Source organism: Danio rerio, chromosome 3, assembly GCF_049306965.1.
Source record: "Danio rerio strain Tuebingen ecotype United States chromosome 3, GRCz12tu, whole genome shotgun sequence".
NCBI lineage: Eukaryota > Metazoa > Chordata > Actinopteri > Cypriniformes > Danionidae > Danio > Danio rerio.
Genome location: NC_133178.1, coordinates 24,180,044 through 24,200,373, shown reverse-complemented (window position 1 = coordinate 24,200,373; position 20,330 = coordinate 24,180,044). Strand labels below are relative to the sequence as shown.

General features: G+C 33.6%; 1 protein-coding gene across 6 annotated transcripts in view; it reads left to right on the top strand.

Moving 5' to 3' along the window:
- Positions 1 to 19,835, top strand: part of grb2b (growth factor receptor-bound protein 2b) — a 55,802-nt gene extending 35,967 nt beyond the window's left edge. For 5 of the 6 annotated variants that reach the window (XM_005171575.6, XM_009299360.5, XM_005171574.6 and 2 more), the window contains 4 exons: positions 5,003 to 5,100; positions 13,997 to 14,119; positions 16,678 to 16,846; positions 18,797 to 19,835. In XM_005171575.6, coding sequence (XP_005171632.1) covers positions 5,003 to 5,100; positions 13,997 to 14,119; positions 16,678 to 16,846; positions 18,797 to 18,982 — 576 coding nt within the window. In that variant the 3' untranslated portion in view covers positions 18,983 to 19,835. 6 annotated transcript variants of the gene reach the window in all.
- The last annotated feature ends 495 nt before the right edge of the window (positions 19,836 to 20,330 follow it).

Here is a 20,330-nt window from a genome sequence, read left to right as displayed (position 1 = left end):
TACATTAAAGCTTTGTGATATTGCTGTACAGACATCGAACGCTTGCTTTGTGTCTTCATGTTTTTGTTTCTGGCAGATGTCCAGAGGGCTGAATTTTCACGGCAGACAAGATTTCTTAATCAGTCTCTTCTGTAAAAACATAGAGATTTAAAAAATTGAGTCTAAAAATATGCATTATTTAACCGTGTTTCCCTCGCATAATGTGCATGATGACCACAGCTTTGCTCAATCACATTTGCAATATAATTTCGATCAATCGCCCCCAGCCTTACTAACAAGACCTTCCACCAAAAAGGAAAACAAAATGGTCATTTATTTATTTTTTGAAATTATATTAAAGAATGTTTTTATTTAGGAAATATTTAAGCAAAATGTTTAAAAAGTAATCTTTTGGAGGATTCTTGGAGGGTGTGTGTGTGTGTGTGTGTGTGTGTGTGTGTGTGTGTGTGTGTGTGTATATATATATATATATATATATATATATATATATATATATATATATATATATATATATATATATATATATATATATATATAATCATTAATCAAATGAAAAAATCTTGTATAACTTTTAATCATCACTTTTTTTATCAGCTAGATTGTTAAGGAACTGTTATGATTGTAAGTTTTAAATTTAATATTAATTACCAATGTTGCCATAAATAAAGCCAGTGCTGCTGATATGACATTAAAGCATAAATAAGTAAATGAAGTGATTCAAAGTAAAATACATACATAAATTATTTTAATAAAATTTCACCTTTTTTAGCATATATTTTGTTAGCATATATTCGGAATTGACTTGGACATTTTTTGGACGAGCTCTGTGAGATTGATTACACTGTGTTGGTTTTGTGTAGGTGAAGCGGTATTTTCGAGAAGTGCATTTGTTGTGCGTGTGCTTTGGTAAATGATCAGCTCAAACTCTCTTTCTGTTTCTCTAAATAAATGATGGCCATCTGTAGCTTTCACTCCAGATTGGAGGCGCTGAGTGGATGGTGTCAGTCTTCTCATTGTCTTTTGGGTTTAGCAGAGAGCTGTTAGCGCCCTATTATGCTTTAAGTAGGCATTAGGGAGAAGACTGAACAATCAATTCTGCTTGTGGGTTTGTTTGCTCTGTTGCTGCACCGAACCGCCCAACATCATCTTCTGACTGTACACCCACTTAATTCCAGTTATGAACACGACAAATTGTATGGGTGAGTCAAAGACGACAATCATTGTTTCCAAAAATGGTAAAGAGGCTTTTTTTGAAGTGTTAAAACCGACGTGTGAATATAGAGGTGTCTCATTAGACAGCTTTATTTTAAACCTTTAAAGGTATTTTAATGCAAGACCCTGCAGGTGAATTAATAAAAAAAAGAAGCAATAACAGCGTATACTTCACTGTTTGAGAGATTTCATTAATGATTGCAAACACGTTTTTTTTTCTAAAATGTTGTTTAATTGTGCCAATTAGGTGATGGTAACTGCAAGCTGAGCTTATTTGCATAAATTCATTGAGTGTCGGCATAGTCTTCTGAGCCAAAAGTAATTTATTAAATTAGAAAAATATTCACACAGCTTCTCCTACTGCAGCAAATTCCATTTGTACTGTTGATAGTTGCCGCCATTTAATCAGGAAGTGACGATTTTGTTCGCTTCGACTGATTGGATGAAAACGCTGCTTTATTCACATGTCTTTTATGCGATTTTTCCAGTTTTGTGCATAAAGTTAATTCGCATTTTCGGATGGAGATGTAATAAATGTATCCCTGTTTAGGCTGTAAAAACCTCAGATTACAGATATGAGTAACACTGATGTACAAAACTGATATTTATGGCTCAGAGCAAGGAAAATAACTCAGCCATTATAAATATGTATTATGATTTAAATCTAGACTCAAATTGAAAATAAAATAAAAAGAACATTTCAAGTGTATTTTTAAAGTCTTCTTTACACAAGAGTGAAAAATCACAATAAAAGGCAAAAAATCCAAACTTTAAACTTGACAGTTGCAGTCCTGCATCGTCTCACCTTAAAACTCCAAATGGGCAGTTTCTGAAATCTAGATTATTTTAAAACTTAAGCTACTATTACGTTAATGCATTTGGTATAATGGACTCTTTTTACAAGATTGTTATGACGCATTTAACAGTCATCATAATCCTAATTCTTTGTAAGTCTTTAATATTTAGATTTTTTTTTTTTTTTTACGTATGAAACTTTATATGCATTTTTGTGCTCATTATGGCATCTTTGCTTCAAATTACAAAAAATAAATTACAGCTTATGCAAGGTGTTTCTGATGCAGCGTCTATGAGGCTTGGATTAAATTTAACGTAATTCTCTCTTCTGGCTGCCGTTATCAGCCTCACAATTTTTTTTCCTTTTGTTGAAAGTCTTGATAACACCATTGTGGCATTTTTCTTTTATTATTTCAGCAAATACGATTTAAAAAAATTATTTGTTGGACTCTCCCCGATTCACTGCGCTCTAAGTTTTCCCAATTAGGATTACTTCTGCTGCTGAGAACCCCGGAAATGTGAAAAGGATCTATACTATTTGAATTGTAGATGGCTGTGATGCTCATGTTCAAATTTTATATGCAAAATTTAAAAGTAAAAGTGAAGCACAGAGGCGCTAACCAGATGTTAAAACCACTGGTGGAATTCACCGTTAGGGTTTTTTTCCTGTTGTTTTTGATCATATCCAATGGAAATTGGCATCAGTTTGGGCATTTAGGGGTTGTTCATGGACATAAGTTATTCCTTTTTTGGTGAATAGTCCATCAACTGGTGTTCTTGTAATTTTGCTCTTCTCGTATTTTGGTTGTCTACCCATCAACCTTTGCAGCGGAAGGATGCTGTACGCTCTATTTCCTCCAGACCACAGCTGTGAGTCTGTTTTCTAACAGAAATCTGGTCTCCCACCTTCCCGCTATGTTTAAATGCTACTGAGGAGGACATCATTTAGTAGATAAAGAGAATCTTTATAAATGCTTTCACTTCATAACAAACTGAAAGTGACGGTCTCATTTGTATACTAACTATATTTATGTTTATGAATTATATAGCATTTTAATCAATATCAATTTATCTACTTCAGATTTAAATCAATTAGAAAATTGCATTTGTTCAATAATTTATCACAATATTATACACTAAAAAAAGTTGATACAACTCAAAATTGTAAGGCAACTTGCTGCAGAGCTTTTTTTGAGTTGACTCAACTTCCAACCCAAGTTCTGCACTCGGTTTTAGTTGAGTAAACTCAAAAAAGCTCTGCAGCAAGTTACCTTATAATTTTAAGTTATCAACCTTTTTGACAGTAGATGTGATTTCCAGTAAAACATACAAAACCATAGGTAATTTATTCCTAGTTTTGATTTTTCAATTTAAAATAATTTTATTGTTTTATTGTGATGATTTGAAGGACAATCTTTAGTGCAACATAATATTTTGGATTTATTTTATTTAAGTCATAATATTCACAGTATCACACATATTTTGCATATACACGAGCAAAGACATATTTTGACGACATTGTGACTAAGTGTGGAATTATGAGTTGTCGTCTTCATTACCAGTGTTGGGGGTAACACATTGAGTTACGTAATAATAATACTTTTCCAAGTAACGAGTAAAGTAACGCATTACTTGTAAAAACTTAAGTAATAACATTTGAGTTACTTTTTTGAAAATGTAACTTGAGTTGTTTTTTAGTTTAATTAATTAGCTTTTAAAAAATAAATTGGTGAATTAAAATTAAAGTAGGCACAATGAATCGCGCTAGTCAATGAGCGAATGTGTTCATTATTTTAAACGCATCGAAGAAAAGGAAAACAGGACTATAGTCTCAATGGACAGTGATTTTATGGCAAATAGTACAAAAGTAGCAACACATTGCTTTAAACCTTCAATAATCTGTATATACGGTATGCAGAGCTCTGGGGTCAGGAAGTTCTCGTTTAATATTATCCTAAAATAATGCTTTTTTTATGTGTTTTTTTTTAAAGGTATAAATGTAAGTTACAGAGTATGTTGTTAATTGCAGAGCTCCTCTATTTAAAAATAAAGAAAAAAATAGAAGTTCTGAAAGAGATAAAGCCTCAGCCAGGTCAGAAAATGTAACGCAAAAGTAACTCAAAAGTAACGTAATGCATTACTTACCATTTAAATGTAACTAACACAATTTTGGGGGAGTAACTCAGTATTGTAATTCAATACTTTCAAAAGTAATCATTCTTTGAATCATGTGGGATAATGTAAGTACGCAAAATATAATAATAGCAAAAGTCTATAATATTTTGAAGCACACATTTTTAAAACAGTTATTTTTATTATTATAGTTATTAATAATTTGTTCATATTAGATATGTGTTAGATAATATTTAACTTTAATTTAAATATCATTTAGAGTGTTTTTAGATGCTTAATTGCCTATAGGCAGTGTTTGATTACAGCAAAGTTTAAACTTTAATTTCATTATTTACTTATTTTGTTTGTGATATTATCAATTTTAGAGATCTCACTAACCACTTATTAGACTTTTAATATTAATTCTAAATTTCCAACAGCATCATTTATAGACTGACCCTGAATTAATGCAATTCATTTTGACATTTAAAGTAAATATGTGGAGGAGAAAAAAATGACTGATGAACTGATAAAACTTCAGTCTATAGATATATTTAGCATCCAATCAGATGTAAACACATCACCTCACGCTTTTTTTTTTTTTTTTTTTCACACTGTTGCTAAATTAAGAGAACTGACCGCCATGCAGGTGCTTTGTATGGCACGTTAACATGACTGCTCTTGCGTTACATTTTCACACAGATGTTTAACTATTTAATGCTAGTTTGACTTGACAATGAAATGTTTCAGAAAACTTTATGAATGTGACTCATGTGCTTAAGAGAATTTGTGTTGCAGCATCAGTTTTAAGTCCATTGTTTTATGTAATAATGATGGTGTAATAATATAGTAGGGTATTAATGCTCTTCTGTTTTCTTCACAGGTATTAAATGAAGAGTGCGATCAGAACTGGTATAAGGCAGAACTAAACGGCAAAGACGGTTTCATTCCTAAAAACTACATTGAGATGAAGGCACATCCGTAAGTATAAGATGCTTAACTTCAGCCACCACAACCTGACTTCCTTTCACTTTTCTGTTAAAGCATGCTGAAATCATTCCCAGCTTTATTAAAAACAAGCCTGTGTTGCTTTACTAGCATCACCAAATCAAGTCCTCTCCATATTCAGAAGTAGCTTTTGTCTTCGTTTAGAGCCTTTTTCAAAGTTTTTGTTTTTTCTTCTTCTTTATTTCCACGCATTAGAATATTGCTTTATTTTTTATTACTTTTTACTAGGATTTACACAAGACAAACATTCAGTGTAAAATTAGTTTTTATATCCAAGACCTTTATTTCACACAACGCCTTCATCTTCATCAACAAATCGTTTAAGTCATGGGACTCAAACTGTCAGCCAGCAGGCCATTTGCGGCCCTCTCTCTGGCCCGCAACTGACGTCAAAAATATAACGAGATTCGGCCCACCAAAACATATATTTTTCAGTCACTATCTTTGTTGTGCAGTTGCTTGTGGTTTTGACCCCCCACCAACTGGACATTTAAAGTACTGTGCTGTACTGTTACTTTCGGTTTCTCTCATTGTGCTGTCGAAAGTAATGCACATGCAGGTTCTTTCTGGGGCTGATTTAAACCTTGAATTATATGCTCGTAAGTGCTCTGTTTTTACTAAAGCTCTATTTTTGAAAATATTCAAGGGTCGTTTGATTCTAATTATTTTTATACCGCCTGTATTATGCTGTTCATCTTCATGGCGTATGATGTGACAGGTTATGCTGGTGGTGTAAATATGATCATTTTGCTATTAAATTTTAAATGGTCTCATTCAATAGATTTTACTCATGCATATTAAGATTTGAATCAGTAATGTGCAGTAGTAAAATCAGACTCCGTGTGTGTGTGTGTGTGTGTGTGTGTGTGTGTGTGTGTGTGTGTATTTATACTGTCTGTCATACCACTAGCTTTTACCAATTTATCAGTGGGATATTTTAAATCAACGAAAATATCTTGCTGATAAAAGGGTAAAACCTTGTGGTTCTCGCTTATGTTTATAGTTACTTTCACATGAATGTAGACACTTTAATATGCTTTCTAAATAGTATACAAAATCAATTTTGCTAATTTTATTTGATGTGCATGTCATTTAATTAATTTTAATTGGGCATGCCATTTTTCATGTACATCTTTGTTGATAAGTTAAATGATTATAACTCACAAGTTGATGAAGCAAGCAATGGCTGTTTTAAATTGACCGATTGCTGTATATAATCTAATATCTGAAAATGTTTTTTTATCATTTTTATTAGGGCTGCACAATATATCGTTTAAGCATTGATATCTCAATGTGATCGTTTGCATTAGTCACCTCGCAGGTTGCGTTTGTGTTATAATTCATCATTTGCCTGTGATTTGTATTATGATTTTAAAAACATTCAGCTAAAAGAAATTGTACCATTTGTGACCTTAACTATGATTCGTTTTATTTAATTATTTTTATCATTCAGTTAATTTAGTTGAATACTATTAGACTCTGGAAATGATAAACCACTTTATTTCTATTGTATATTTTCTTGATTGTATTTATAGATTAAAAAATACTCAACTCCTACAAATACAGAAATGCTCTGCAAATTGCACAGACCACAAGGAAAATGTGTCTGGGGACCATAAAAAGTTTATGGATTGTTTATTAGATTTTCACATTATGGGCCCTATCATACACCCGGTGCAATGTGGCGCAAGGCGTGATGCAATACTTGTTTGGTAGTTTCAGCTTGGCGCAAGAGTCGTTTTGAGGCGTTGCGCTACGCGGTTTAAATAGCAAATGCATTAGCGCTCATTTGTGCGCCCATAGGCGTTCTGGTCTAAAAAGGAAGGCGTTCTGAGGCGGACCGCTGGCGCGTTGCTATTTTGAGAAAATAAAATAGATTTTTCATTAGACCAAAAGAAACCCGGTCTAAACTCCGCTGCACAGTTGCGCCTCGCTTACACACTGCTTAATACGCACAAGAGAGCAATAGGCAAATATCTTTACATATGAAAAAATGTTTATATTAAGAATAAATATAGGATATAATAAGAATAGATATAGGATATAAATATAAAGGATTAAAATATTACAAAACATATTATTTTCTAGCCAACATAAATATGAAAAACCACTGCTTTTATGTCTTCTTCATCTCGGGAGGCTTTTTCAGTTAATTCATAATTTGCTTTTGTATAATGTTATTATTATTAGCAGTATTATTTATTATATCCATATTTATATTTGTTTTATTAAAAACAAGCTTAGATTTGCCCACCTGTCAGGTTTTAGACCATATGGGGCACAGCATGTGTATTAGGATATAACTCAGGTTTTTGAGCACATTTTGTTATTATTGTTCATTTATTCGTTTGCTGGAAATTAGAACTGAATTTAGAAATAGTTTTGAAACGAATATTTGCGCTTCACAAACGCAATTAACTATTTATAGACTAACTGATGTCTGTGCGTAAAGGTTTCCCTATCCAAGAGCGTAAGTGAAAGTGATCCATTATCCCTCATTCTCACGCAGTAGATGCTCTGTTTAACAGTTTTCTGTTAAAAAAACTGTTAACTGTGAACTGTTTGCTAGTGAAATGCTCATTTTTTCCACTTAGACTTACTTTGCGTCCTGTAAATAGTGAATGCGCTCTTGGCGCGACGCAGCTGGCTCTTAAAGGTAATGGGAGATGAGACTGTAATTGGTTTATTCTCAAAACACACCTTTCACTCATTAAGAAAATAAACTCAACCCTTTTAGATCATGCTCTATGGCGCAAAGCACATTTTTCCGTCCGTAAATTAGCAAAAATGCGTTCTGACACGCCCTGAAAGCGTTTGCCCCCTGTGTTTTGCGCTCTGCGCATGGACAGTCAAAATAGAGCCCTATAAGTTCTTTCCAGATAGAGATATTAAGTAATCGTAATTGTATTCATATCACAATATATATCGCAAAATAAAAAATATTGCAATGTGGGTTTTTTTCAATATCGTGCAGCCCTAATTTGTATTCTTTATTTTTATGTATTATGTTTGTTTTTTATACTTATTGATGTAAAGCAGTTTCAGTTATTACAATAAATACATTTTGTCTTCAAACTTGGAATGTGTATTAGAAAACTACCAGCTGTCCAGTCACAGTTAAGGAAAAGCAGGTCATATACCGTACCACACCAATCGACTGTCACAACATAACGACATAAAGCAGTGAAAAAGTCAGCCAGAATTTATTAATGCGCTACATTATGTTGATGTCTTTAGTCACACAAATTATCTGTGATATCAGTTTGACATAACAGTACCGCAGATGTTCTTTATGATTGTAACCAAAAAACGAGCTGAAATAAACACTATGAAGTGCCCTCACTTTCATACGTCATTTTTATACGTCATTCCAATGCCACTTTCAAAACTTTTAATTACATGTGATTAACAAAATAGTACTTTTAAATAACACTAATTGCTTCGCTGTCTTTAACAGATAACTAAATATTGATCATTTGCATTACAGGAAAACAATTTTGCAAAACGTTTTGCTTTGTTTGATATGCGAGTAACAGTAGATTGACCAGGTTTATGGGAAAGGGAGGCGGATGTTTCTTATCTGGACAGGGAATGTAAATGTCCATCAACGTGTGTGTAAGTGCAGAGAGAGAGAGAGAGATGGCATAAGGAGGATGTACTGAGGTGGAATTTGCCCTCAAGTGCTTTACTGAAACTTCAGGTCACATGCTGTGTGTGTTTGTGTCTGTGGCTTGAGTCGTCCACAAGATGGACAGGAGAGATCAAGCAGAGCCACACTAGCCTTACATAACAAGCCATCAGGGAGAGCGAAACATGTATTTTTTTTGAATGATGTAATGTGTTTATTTATTTATTTTTCTGTGCCTCTAAGAGAGAAAAAATGAAGTGTGGTGTACAATCTTCCCCCAAAATGTTTTTTATTTTTTTTTATTTACCATACATGCTTTTTATTTTTTATATTAAATGGTGTTATTAATTTACCTACTTGCTTCATTTATTAAATGCAATGCAAATACAAATGGAGTGATCGCAATTATGGTATCAAAAAAACACCCTCAAATATATTTTTGCTGCCTGATCTACTTACTCAAAATGAGCTGAAACATCACAATTCTAAAGTAGTTTTTTTTGTTTGTTTTTTTTTTTTTTTGAGGGGGAAAGCTTAAATGTTTTATGTTCAAATTACTTAAAATGATAAAAACCAATTGATTTGTGTTGGGATGACATAAAGAGGTCGTGTGGAACACAGCAATTTTTTTTTTTTACAGTGCATTAATGAAACGTAAGCAGATCTGGAATTTTTTTAATCTCTTCTTTTTACAATTATTAATGTTATAATTTTTTATTGTTATTATTATTATTATTATTATTAATAATATGATTGTTTTATATTTTATTCTTTGATAATCTTTAATATTTATTAATATTTTTAATGCACACTCATTGTTTTTTTCTTTATCAAGACTTTTATGAATCACGGAATTGAACCTCATTTAAAAAAAAAAAACATAAGCTGGCCTATGCAACCATTTCTGTATCTCGGTTATATTTGTTTTGTTTCAATTTGGGTTTTACATTTTTGAGTTTTTTTTTTTTACTTTTGTTTTGGAGGGATTTAAATCTGTGACCTTTTTGGTTTATCAAGTATTAATCATTATTGATTATGACACCTCATTATGAAACACCTCAAAATGAAAAAGCTGTAAATCACTAGTAATTATTTTGATTTTAAATCTCATTTAAAATAAAGTTGACCAAATAACGGTATATTATTATTATTAAAATTGTTAATATACTTCAGTTTATTGATGGCTTCTACTGAGTGTAAGGTCTATAAAGCCAGTGATGATGAGATATCATTTATTCAGTAACTGAACTTTGGATTTATCTGCTGTCTTTCCAGTAAATGAAGGCCTTGGGTTTGTCAAGTTTGCTTAACCCAGTTCATGTCACCCTGCCTGCGTTACAACGCGCACACACACACACACACACACACACACACACACACACACACACACACACACACACACACACACACACACACACACAATCTCAGTGATGTTTCACACTGTATTCCTACAGAAAGGACATGCATTGTTGGATGATTTTATAAACTGGCTTGTAAATAAAAGACCAGCTTAAGTTTTATTTTCTAATATACAGTTGAAGTCAGAAGTATTAACATCCCCTCTGTTACATTTTATTTCCTATTATAAAACTTGTAACTCTCTAACTCTAATAATTACTTTCTAATAACTGATTTTTTTTATATTTGCCATGATGACAGTACATAATAGTGCTGACATTTAAAGGCGTAACTAGGTTATTTAGGCAAGTTAAGGTGTTACGTGTTTAAGTTGTTCTATAGGATGAGACGTAACAGTAAATGAGTTTCTATGGTGCTAGGTATAAATAAAAGAAAATCCAACAAATGGATATGTGAAATAAAAATAACAATTTATTTAGCAACGATATTAAACAATAAATATAGGAACGTAATTTAAATGACTGAATCAAACAAGAGTGTTGGCAAAACAAAGAAATTAATATAACAAAACAATCTAACTAAACCCCAACCCATTAAACTATCTAACCAAAGAAAAATGTAGAAACAAAACCATAATCTTCAGCGTATAAGATACTTAACTAAACTACTTAACTAACATAATTACAGGTGTGACAACTCCTCCATAAACTAACTAACACTAAAAGAAAGTTCTCGTAAAGTACACACTGTTAGCATTTAGCAAAACAAAAGCTTATCTTATAATGCAGTTCTTATAAAGATTGTTTGACTCTAATAATTGGGTAAATTGAGCTACAAAAACTTATCTAAAAAATAAAGCACGTCAACGAGCCACAACCTAAACAACAACAAAATTAATATGAAATCAAATGAACAGGCTGGTCGTGACAAGTGAGGAGTTTAGTGCTGTATCAGGTGCTCCTACTTTTTAAACTCTGTGGACCAGCTCCTGATTGGTGCGCCGAGTGGTGTCATAACGATGATTGACGGCCCTCTCGGCCAATGGTCGCACACCTGGGCAGAAAAGAATACACTACGGGAAAGCAAAACAGGAAACAAACAAACACAAAACACCACCAAACATACGTGGAATGTAGTACAAGGTGATGGACACTCAAAAAATATTGCTAAGGGAGCTACATAATTTAGACCTTAAAATGTTTTTTTTTATTATTTAAATTTTATTTTTTTCTAGCTGAAATAATACAAGTAAGCCTTTCTCCAGAAGAAAAATATCAGACATACTGTGAAAAATCTCTTGCTCTGTTAATCATTATTTTGGAAATATTTAAAAAAAGAAAACAAAATTCAAAGGAGGGCTAATCATTTTGACTTCAACTGTATACACCGGCCGCCCAGGTATAGTAACGGTCGCCCAAGTATATTTGGTGGTGACGCATGAAAAATACAATCATCATCCTTTTACACTTTTTTTTTTTGGGTACGTCCAGGAAAGCCAAACATTTGCGTTCAATTAACCAGTGGAAAATCTTCTCTGCACGTTTGCTACTGCTGGTTCTGTGTGTGTGAAAACTGTCAACATTCCCACAGTCACGTGCTCTGCAGGACCCACAGAGACCTGCCAAAAAGCATCCAGCTGTAGTTTTTGAAATTCCTCAAATTCCAGGATTTAAGTTTTACTTTAGCTTTGTAAAGTTGCTTTTTTCTCGCAGCTGAAAAGTTAATGCGCACAAAATATACTGGCTGCAAAGTATTTGTACACCATTAGAAATGGCTAATCAACCAATTTGCCTCATTTAAATTATCTACTTTTATTCTAGTAATTATTATTCATTTTGAGCAATAATATCTTTCTTTATTCATTTTCTTTGTTATTTGTTTCTCATTTGCTGTATATTTTATTAATTTAATGATGTTAATATATTACATACTTTATACATCTCTTAAATGCTTTGCCTATACCAGGGGTCGGCAACCCAAAATGTTGAAAGAGCCATACTGGACCAAAAAAAACAAAAACAAATATGTCTGGAGCCGCAAAAAAATAAAAGCCTTATATAAGCCTTATAATGAAGGCAACACATGCTGTATGTATTTATATTAGCTATAATAGCCTACTATAAAATGATTTAGTTGGCTACAAATACATACTGAGCCTTCATGATTAAATTTTTTTTTTTCCCCTGCAGTGCATCCTGTAGAGAATGACGCATCACGTGACTACTCTGTTGTACGATGCCGTCTCAAGTTTACCTTAATTGCAATATTAATGCATTATGTTTAATGTTCGAGTTTAACTTCATTACAATATTAATGAATTATGTTTAATGTTAAAGTTTAACTTCATTACAATATCAATAAATTATGTTTAATGTTCAAGTTTAACTTCATTACAATATTAATGCATCATGTTTTGCTTTGATGAAATTAAAGAAATGCAGTAAAGAAATCAGATTTTTGATGTTTTTTATTTTGAGGATTCCAAAAAACAACATCAAAATGAACGTGCATAACGTGCCCCTTACTGGGAATGTGCTCAACAAGGAAGGGTCAATCTCCAGGGGTGTGTGACAAGGAAAGACAGTCTCGTTTTTTCCTTTCGCCACTCGCAAAATCTGCTCCCAAATGCAGTTTGCATATCAACGATCGCACCTTGTAAATAATCACTGTTGAGTGAGTGATCGGGATGGGCATCTTTGAATTTTCTCAGGGAGGGAAAAAGAGAGCGTGCCCCGCTGTACATCTTTGGCAAAGACAGCTTACGCTCCATGGCGCATCACACAGACGCCGGATAGTTTACAACAGCCACCTGCCTATTCCGTGTGTCGCAGGCTATGACGCAAATCTTCGTTGACAGAAATGTTGAAAATAAACATTCTACACACTTTTACAGCATTGGAAAACGTTAAGATTGTTTGTCCTCCTATAGAAACCATATTAAAACAAAAATATATTTACCTCCCCCATCTTTTTCCGTTTTCAAACATTTTTTGAAAAAGCTCCAGGGAGCCACTGGGGCAGCGCTAAAGAGCCGCATGCGGCTCTAGAGCCGCGGGTTGCCGACCCCTGGCCTATACTGTACAAAGTATCATGCCAGTATAGCAACTTTAGAGAGAGCAAGAGCGCAGCCTTTACCTGTCAGTGGGTGCACATGGCTCCTAAATAGCATAAAAGTAAGAGAGATAACAGATTTCTTTTATTTGAAGAGCCTTTTTTTAATAACTTTTATCCGCTGAAAAGAAAAGTTGTATAACAGTGTTATAATAAATAAAAAAATAGTTAAAACACATTATTGTTTTGGTTTGTCGCATGTAGTTGACCATTTATGTGCCATGGGTAAATGGTGTGTTTCAATACGATTACCACCGCAAATATATTTCAAACCTGTGGGAACCACTGACATATATATATATATATATATATATATATATATATATATATATATATATATATATATATATATATATATATATATGTATAAAATCTTTCACTCATTTAAATCACATCTGCATGGCTTTTGTTCAGCGCTTCAGATACATGCAGAAATGAAACATTTGTGTGCTGGTCGTCAAACGTTATTGGGGTTTTTCTGAGCGGATTTTTCTCTGCAGCTCATCTTTGTTTCTCGATTCGCTGTTGATCTTCTGCCAGTGTTAATTGCTCTCTTGGCTTTCTATCAAACGCAAAACTGCCATCTAATTTTCCTAAGCTGTTTCTCTCAGCGCTGAATATTTGCAAATGATCTTCTTTCTGTTCATCCGCAATTGCGTGTAAAACAGTGAAAATCATCTGATCTCTGTCCTCTGCATCGCTGCTCAGTTTTTCTGAAATCATGATTCTCTGCTCTGATCTAACCGATGTTTGTGTGTGTTGTTTTGTCAGGTGGTTTTTCGGGAGAATCCCCAGAGCCCGAGCGGAGGAGATCCTGAACAAACAGAGGCATGACGGAGCTTTTCTCATCAGAGAGAGCGAGAGTGCGCCTGGAGACTTCTCACTGTCTGTCAAGTGAGTAAAAAACAAATCCACCTCTCCTCATTTCCAGAACAACCTGACAATACTCTACCTATCAGCTGTTTGAGATCTGTACAATATTTAAAGGATCCTAAAGGGATAGTTCACCCATTCACTCACTCTTTACATGTTCATAACCAGTTCAAGATCATTTTTCTGTTGCATACTAAAGAAGATATTTTAAAAAATGTTGGTTTCAGGGATTCATTGGCTTTCTTAATTCTATTTTCCCCTATTATGAAAAGTTGAAGGGTTCAAGTAACCAACATTCTTCAAAATATCTTTTTTTGGGCTCAACAGAAAAAAAAACTCATAAAACCACATGACGGAGAGTAAATGATGAGGTCATTTTTCTTTTTGGGTAACTGTGCCTTTAGAAGCCTGTTTTGCTAGTCAAGTCTACATTTGTTTAATCAGAAATAAACTCTAAAGTTAGGAAATGTTACAGTTTAAAATGTTTTTCTACTGATTGTAATTGAATTCATTGTTTTTTTGTCAATACTCCAGTCTTCAGTGTGACACAATCCTTCAGAAACCACCCTAATATGATGATTTGCAGCTCATTAAATTGAATTCATTTCATAATTATTATTATTATATATATTCAAATGAATCCTGTTATTTTGAACTTTCTTCCATGAAGGAATGCTAAAAACGTAAATGCATCAGTTTCCACAAACTATGATGGAGAAAGAAATGTTTTCAGCATTGATTATTCAAATGTACTATTAAAAATTATTTACTTTTATTCATTAAATTGTTTAAGAGTAAAAGTAAAGACATTTGTAATGTTAAAATAATATTTCATTTGAAATAAATGTTGTGTTTTAAAGATTCTTTTCATCAAAGAATCTTAAAAAGTAAAACGTATCACAGTTTTCTGTAGAAAAAAAACTATTTAATGTTTTCTTTCCTTTAAATACTATAAATGTAAAACAAGAGGACACAATACTGACAAAACAAAATCGTGCCAAATGTGTTTTTCCGCTGGCTAGGCTTGTTTGGGCCTTTCACAGATGAATCAGGGTGTCCGCGAGCTCTTACAGTGTTCAATTATGAGAGAATTAAGGCCTTTAGAAGGTATTAAAAATCTTAATCCCATTTTTACAATGTCTTAAATTTTGTTCAAGCGCATTTCAAAAAGTTTGCCTCCAAAAAAGCATAAATATATTTATTTTCCTCCTAATATTAACAACAGCATGCTCAATCCACTCGATTGGTTTGGGATGGGGTGCGTCTGGCCACGCTATCCGGGTGATGTTACGTAATTTGCAACAAACACGGGAAGGTGATGTGACGCTCACCACATGTAGCGAAACCATAGAGCGAAACAGACAGCAAAATGGGAAAATGTTAGTTTGCGTACCACTGGTTAAAGAAAGACCAGTTTAAATAGTGGTTGAAGCCTGTCGCTAAAAACAACCACGGAATTAAATCTTTCAAGAGTTCTGTTGCACGGTTGTGCTCCATTGATTAATTTAACTACAACTGTTTATTAACCACTGTTTATTAAGTTAAAGGTTTGATACTGATACTGAAATATTCTGAGAAGGTCTTTAAAAAGTCTTAAAATGGTATTGAAATTACCTTTAGGATTCCTCCACATACCCTGTAAAAAGACATGACACAAGGGTGATAGCAAGAAATTCATGGAATCAGTTGTTTAAATTTGTTTAAAATGGCTGTGGGATTGGGGATTTTCATACACATTTTGTCAGTAAAGTCAACTGTAGTAAAATATGTGATCTAAATCTCATGGCTAGCTACCTTAAAAAAACTCAATGTAGTATTTTGGTCTTGGATTGACTTATTTTGTAAATATAAAGCTTCCGCTGATAATCACTGAATCAAAACTGTGCTTTGGAATGTCTCTTCCTTACCTTTTATAGTCTAAATATAAGCAGAATTAGCTATATTATGACTAGAAATGAGACCAACATTAATGTACGTCTTAAATTTCATTCATAGTGGTTTCATCAAGGTCTTAAAGGGATAGTGCATCCTAAAATGAAAATTCTGTCATTATTTAGCCACCCACCAGCAGTTTCAAACCTTTGAGTTAAATAACAAGAAGATAAATAACAAAATTATACGTCCAAGAAAATTAAGAAAGTGAAAACATTTAAATATTTAATAATAATTTTTATTAACAATTATTGCTAATAAAGGCTTTGTGACTTTGAGAGCCTTGGACTTATGATTTTTGTTTTTTACTTTTATGATTTTTTTTTTATCTAAAGAGCAGCGACACATTTTATTACCGTAGAAGCACTTTTTGTTTGATTTTGGATTTACACAAAAGAAGATATTTTAAAGAATAATGGAAACTGGTAACCATTGGCATCCAAAATATTGGCATCCAAGTCAATGGTTACAGCTTTCCAACATTTCTCACATTATCTCGTTTTGTGTTCATCAGAACAAAGATAGGTGAGTAAATGATCACTGAATTAAAATTTTTGGGTGAACTATCTCTTTAAAAAAACTTTCAGTGAAACTTGCAGAAATCCTGTTGATATGAATCTTTTGGGTGTGCTGTTTGTTTGTTGCAGGTTTGGTAATGATGTTCAGCACTTCAAAGTGCTTCGTGACGGTGCTGGAAAGTACTTCCTCTGGGTGGTGAAGTTTAACTCTCTGAATGAGCTGGTGGATTATCACCGCACCACTTCTGTTTCCAGAAACCAGCAGATCTTTCTCCGAGACATCGAGCAGGTGCCTCAGGTTTGTGCGCTGCCTTTGACCTTTCCTCTTTTATACGGTCCAAATGAATGGCTGTTAGCAATCTATTTAATTTCTGTAATGTGACGGAAGCAGGATATTTAGCCGGAGGGACATTAGCAGAAAAGGAAATAGTCTTCAGTGGAAGAACCAGTGGAGTGATTTTAAAGATGAAGTTTTTTTTTTTCTTCGAAATGCTTTGCAGTCGTTTTAATCATTTTTGATATATCAACTTGAGCTAATAAAGATATTCCATAACTGTGTGTTTATATTCAGCAGTATCAGAATTTATAATAGTGAGTTAAAGAAAACGTTCATCCAAAATTCTGTCAACACTAGTTATGTTTCCATTCACATATTTTTATGCACATTTTGGATCTTTTTTCTTTATTAATATGGTTTGATATGATTTTTTATTTTTCTGTTTTCATTATTTAAAATAAATACTTTTCTACTTTGTTTTAGTTTTAATGCTTTTTTTCCTTATTGCAAATCAGAAATACTTTTTTGTCAAGTAGTTGAAATGATAAATATTATATTTGTTATTTTATTTTATTCTGCATCCATTTTACTGCAGTTACAAAGTGTGTGGGTGTTGCAGCACCCTGTGATGGGTTGCAGCTGGAAGGGCATCCACTGTGTAAAACATACCCTTTTTAAGTTGGCGATTCATTCCGCTGTGGTGACCCCTGATTAATAAAGGGACTAAGCCGAAAAGAGAATGAATGAACGTCTTCAGTTATGAATTTGTGACTTGTTATTTGTTTTTATTTGTTTGTTTTCATAAAACAACAGTTAGTTGCTGTACACTTCAAAACCTTTTTACGCTATTTAAAATAATGAAATAAGCTATAAAATAAGTTCAAATGTAAATTAATATAAACGTTTTGTGTTCATCAAAAACAGTTCATCAAAAACATCTACTATGTCAGTGGTTCTGGGGGAAGTCGCTTGGTGATTTCCAAAAATCTCACATATGTTATTAAACTATTAGAATTAGCATATTTTATCCATAACCCACATAAGATAAAAATAGTATTTAAAAGTTACATAAAAAACAACATGCAAATAAAAAGTCATCAGCCTTTCAATTCTTTTTTTCCATTGGATTGTGACCCCTGTGATTGTTATCCTAGATTAATGACACAGCAATATTGTTAGATGCAGCAAACAGATTTTACAGCACAATGTTCAACTTTGACACCTTTATGGCACTCATGTACATTAAAAAGAAAGGCCATGACTGAACAGGGAGGAATGTTTCTATGCCCTGTGTAGCCCTGAAAGTATTCCCAGATTACCTCAGAAGAACAAACTCAGTCGGAAGGACTAGAAACCTCAAAAACATTCTGATATTATTCTTATCCACCCGCGACCAACCCACAGTTATGTCGTTAAGTCATGTAGCCTACTTTTTGATTACCTGACCCGCGGATTAACAGTAGGGCTCACGAATATAATAAAGAACCACGCATGACAGGGTTTTACGCAACCCCAATATGCAATGTCAAATGATTAACTCCATAAGGTAAGGTAGGGTAACTGCACACACTTAATTATGTTGTGTGTGAAGTCATGGACACGTGTCAGTGCAAGGATATCCTTTAAATGTCCATGCTTAATCAGTAATCGATAAGGTCTACTGATTTGCAAGGTTATCATCAATGTGTTTATATTTTTGGCTTGGAATAGCTTTCTGTTAAAGTTTTTTTGTGTGTGTTCACCCCTGCTACAGGCAAAAAAATAAAACCTTTCAAATGAATTGCACTTTCATTGAAACTAAATCTAAGAAGTATCGGAATCGGTACTTGGTATCGCGAGCACACAAATTAAATCACTCGCACTTGTGTCGGTTTGTTAAAAAAGTGGTATCGGTTCATTCTTAATCACGGGCTGAAAAGTTTGGAAACCCCTGCACATACTCACACACATGTGACTCTTGTGTATTCGCAGCATCCGACGTACGTGCAGGCGCTGTTTGACTTCGACCCTCAGGAGGACGGCGAGCTGGGCTTCAGACGCGGAGACTTCATTCAGGTCCTGGACAACTCGGACCCCAACTGGTGGAAGGGTGCCTGCCATGGCCAGACGGGCATGTTCCCTCGCAACTATGTCACGCCCGTCAACCGGAACATGTAAACAAGCAAGCCATTTAGTGAATCAAGTGTAATTAACGGCCCCTCACATTCACATACAATCAGACGACCCTACATGTCAACACCCTAAAGTCCTGTGAAATCCAAAGCAGCACAGACCAACGGAAATGGAGGAGAAGAAGAAAACAAGAGCGAAGAAGCTGGATGTTTTCCAGCTCTGCCGTGGTGCCCGGGCGAAAACTATTATTCCTGAGAATCGTGATGTTTTTCATGAACGCTTGCAGTCCAGACTGAGCTGTTTATAGAGCGGAAGGCTGAATTTTAGCATAGTAAATCCACGCATAAATTAAACAATGATTCTATCGGTAGATTCATCCTGCTGCTTTTGGCTTCTTTTCTAGTCTGCGGTTAGATTTTTACGTTTGTTTGATTTCTTTTGGTTTTGTTTATTTGGCTGCATGTTTAGATCTCTTTATGACAGTAAATCCTGAAGCTGTTTTTAAAAAGGAAGAAAAAAACAATAAAAAAAAAATGTAAGAGGTTAAAAAAATAATTTGCAAACGCATTGTACATCTGGGCTGTGGAGGAAGAAAAAAAACACCTATAAAGAGAATCCATTTTTTTAAGAATATATATATTATATATTTGTATGTGTCTGTCTGTCTGTTTTACCTTCCAGCATATTTTTTTTCTCCAAATGTAAATTATGTTAATTTTTTGGGGAGGGCGAATGAAACGGAGTAGCTCTGAGAATTGCTGATGTTTTTTTTAAGCATCTCAGACGTTTAACGCCGTAGTATTTAACACATCGTATTCTCTTTGACATCCTTCTTTGTTTTAGATCCAGTAGGTGAGCAGCGAATCCTCAGTGATGCTGAAGGTGCAGGAGGTGACCTGATGTGAAAAAGTCACCATTTTAAGCCAATGTATTTATTGCAGCCACATTTTATTTGTGTTGGGATGTGAATGTAGCCAACATCGCTCATCATGAGGGACGCCAGTTTGCAGAGCTGAACCACATGATTTCAAAGACGGTGTCAAAGTTGTTCACGTACTGCATTTGTAACTAAACAACTTAAAGTCGCAAGATTTGGTGTCGAAAAACTGGCAGATGCTGGTTAAGCCAGTAAGAAGTAAGAAACCAGAGAGTTTTCATTTTAGGAATATATATATATATATATATATATATATATATATATATATATATATATATATATATATATATATATATATATATATATATATATATAAAATATGAGTTGTCACATTGACTAATGTGATGCGTTGTTTTTGTTTTTTATTTGTTTTGTTTTTTTAGTTTCTCTTTTGTCTTTTCAGTGTCGTATGGTTTTGTGTATTTGTGTAATGTCCTGCCCTGTGGTGTTTTTCGT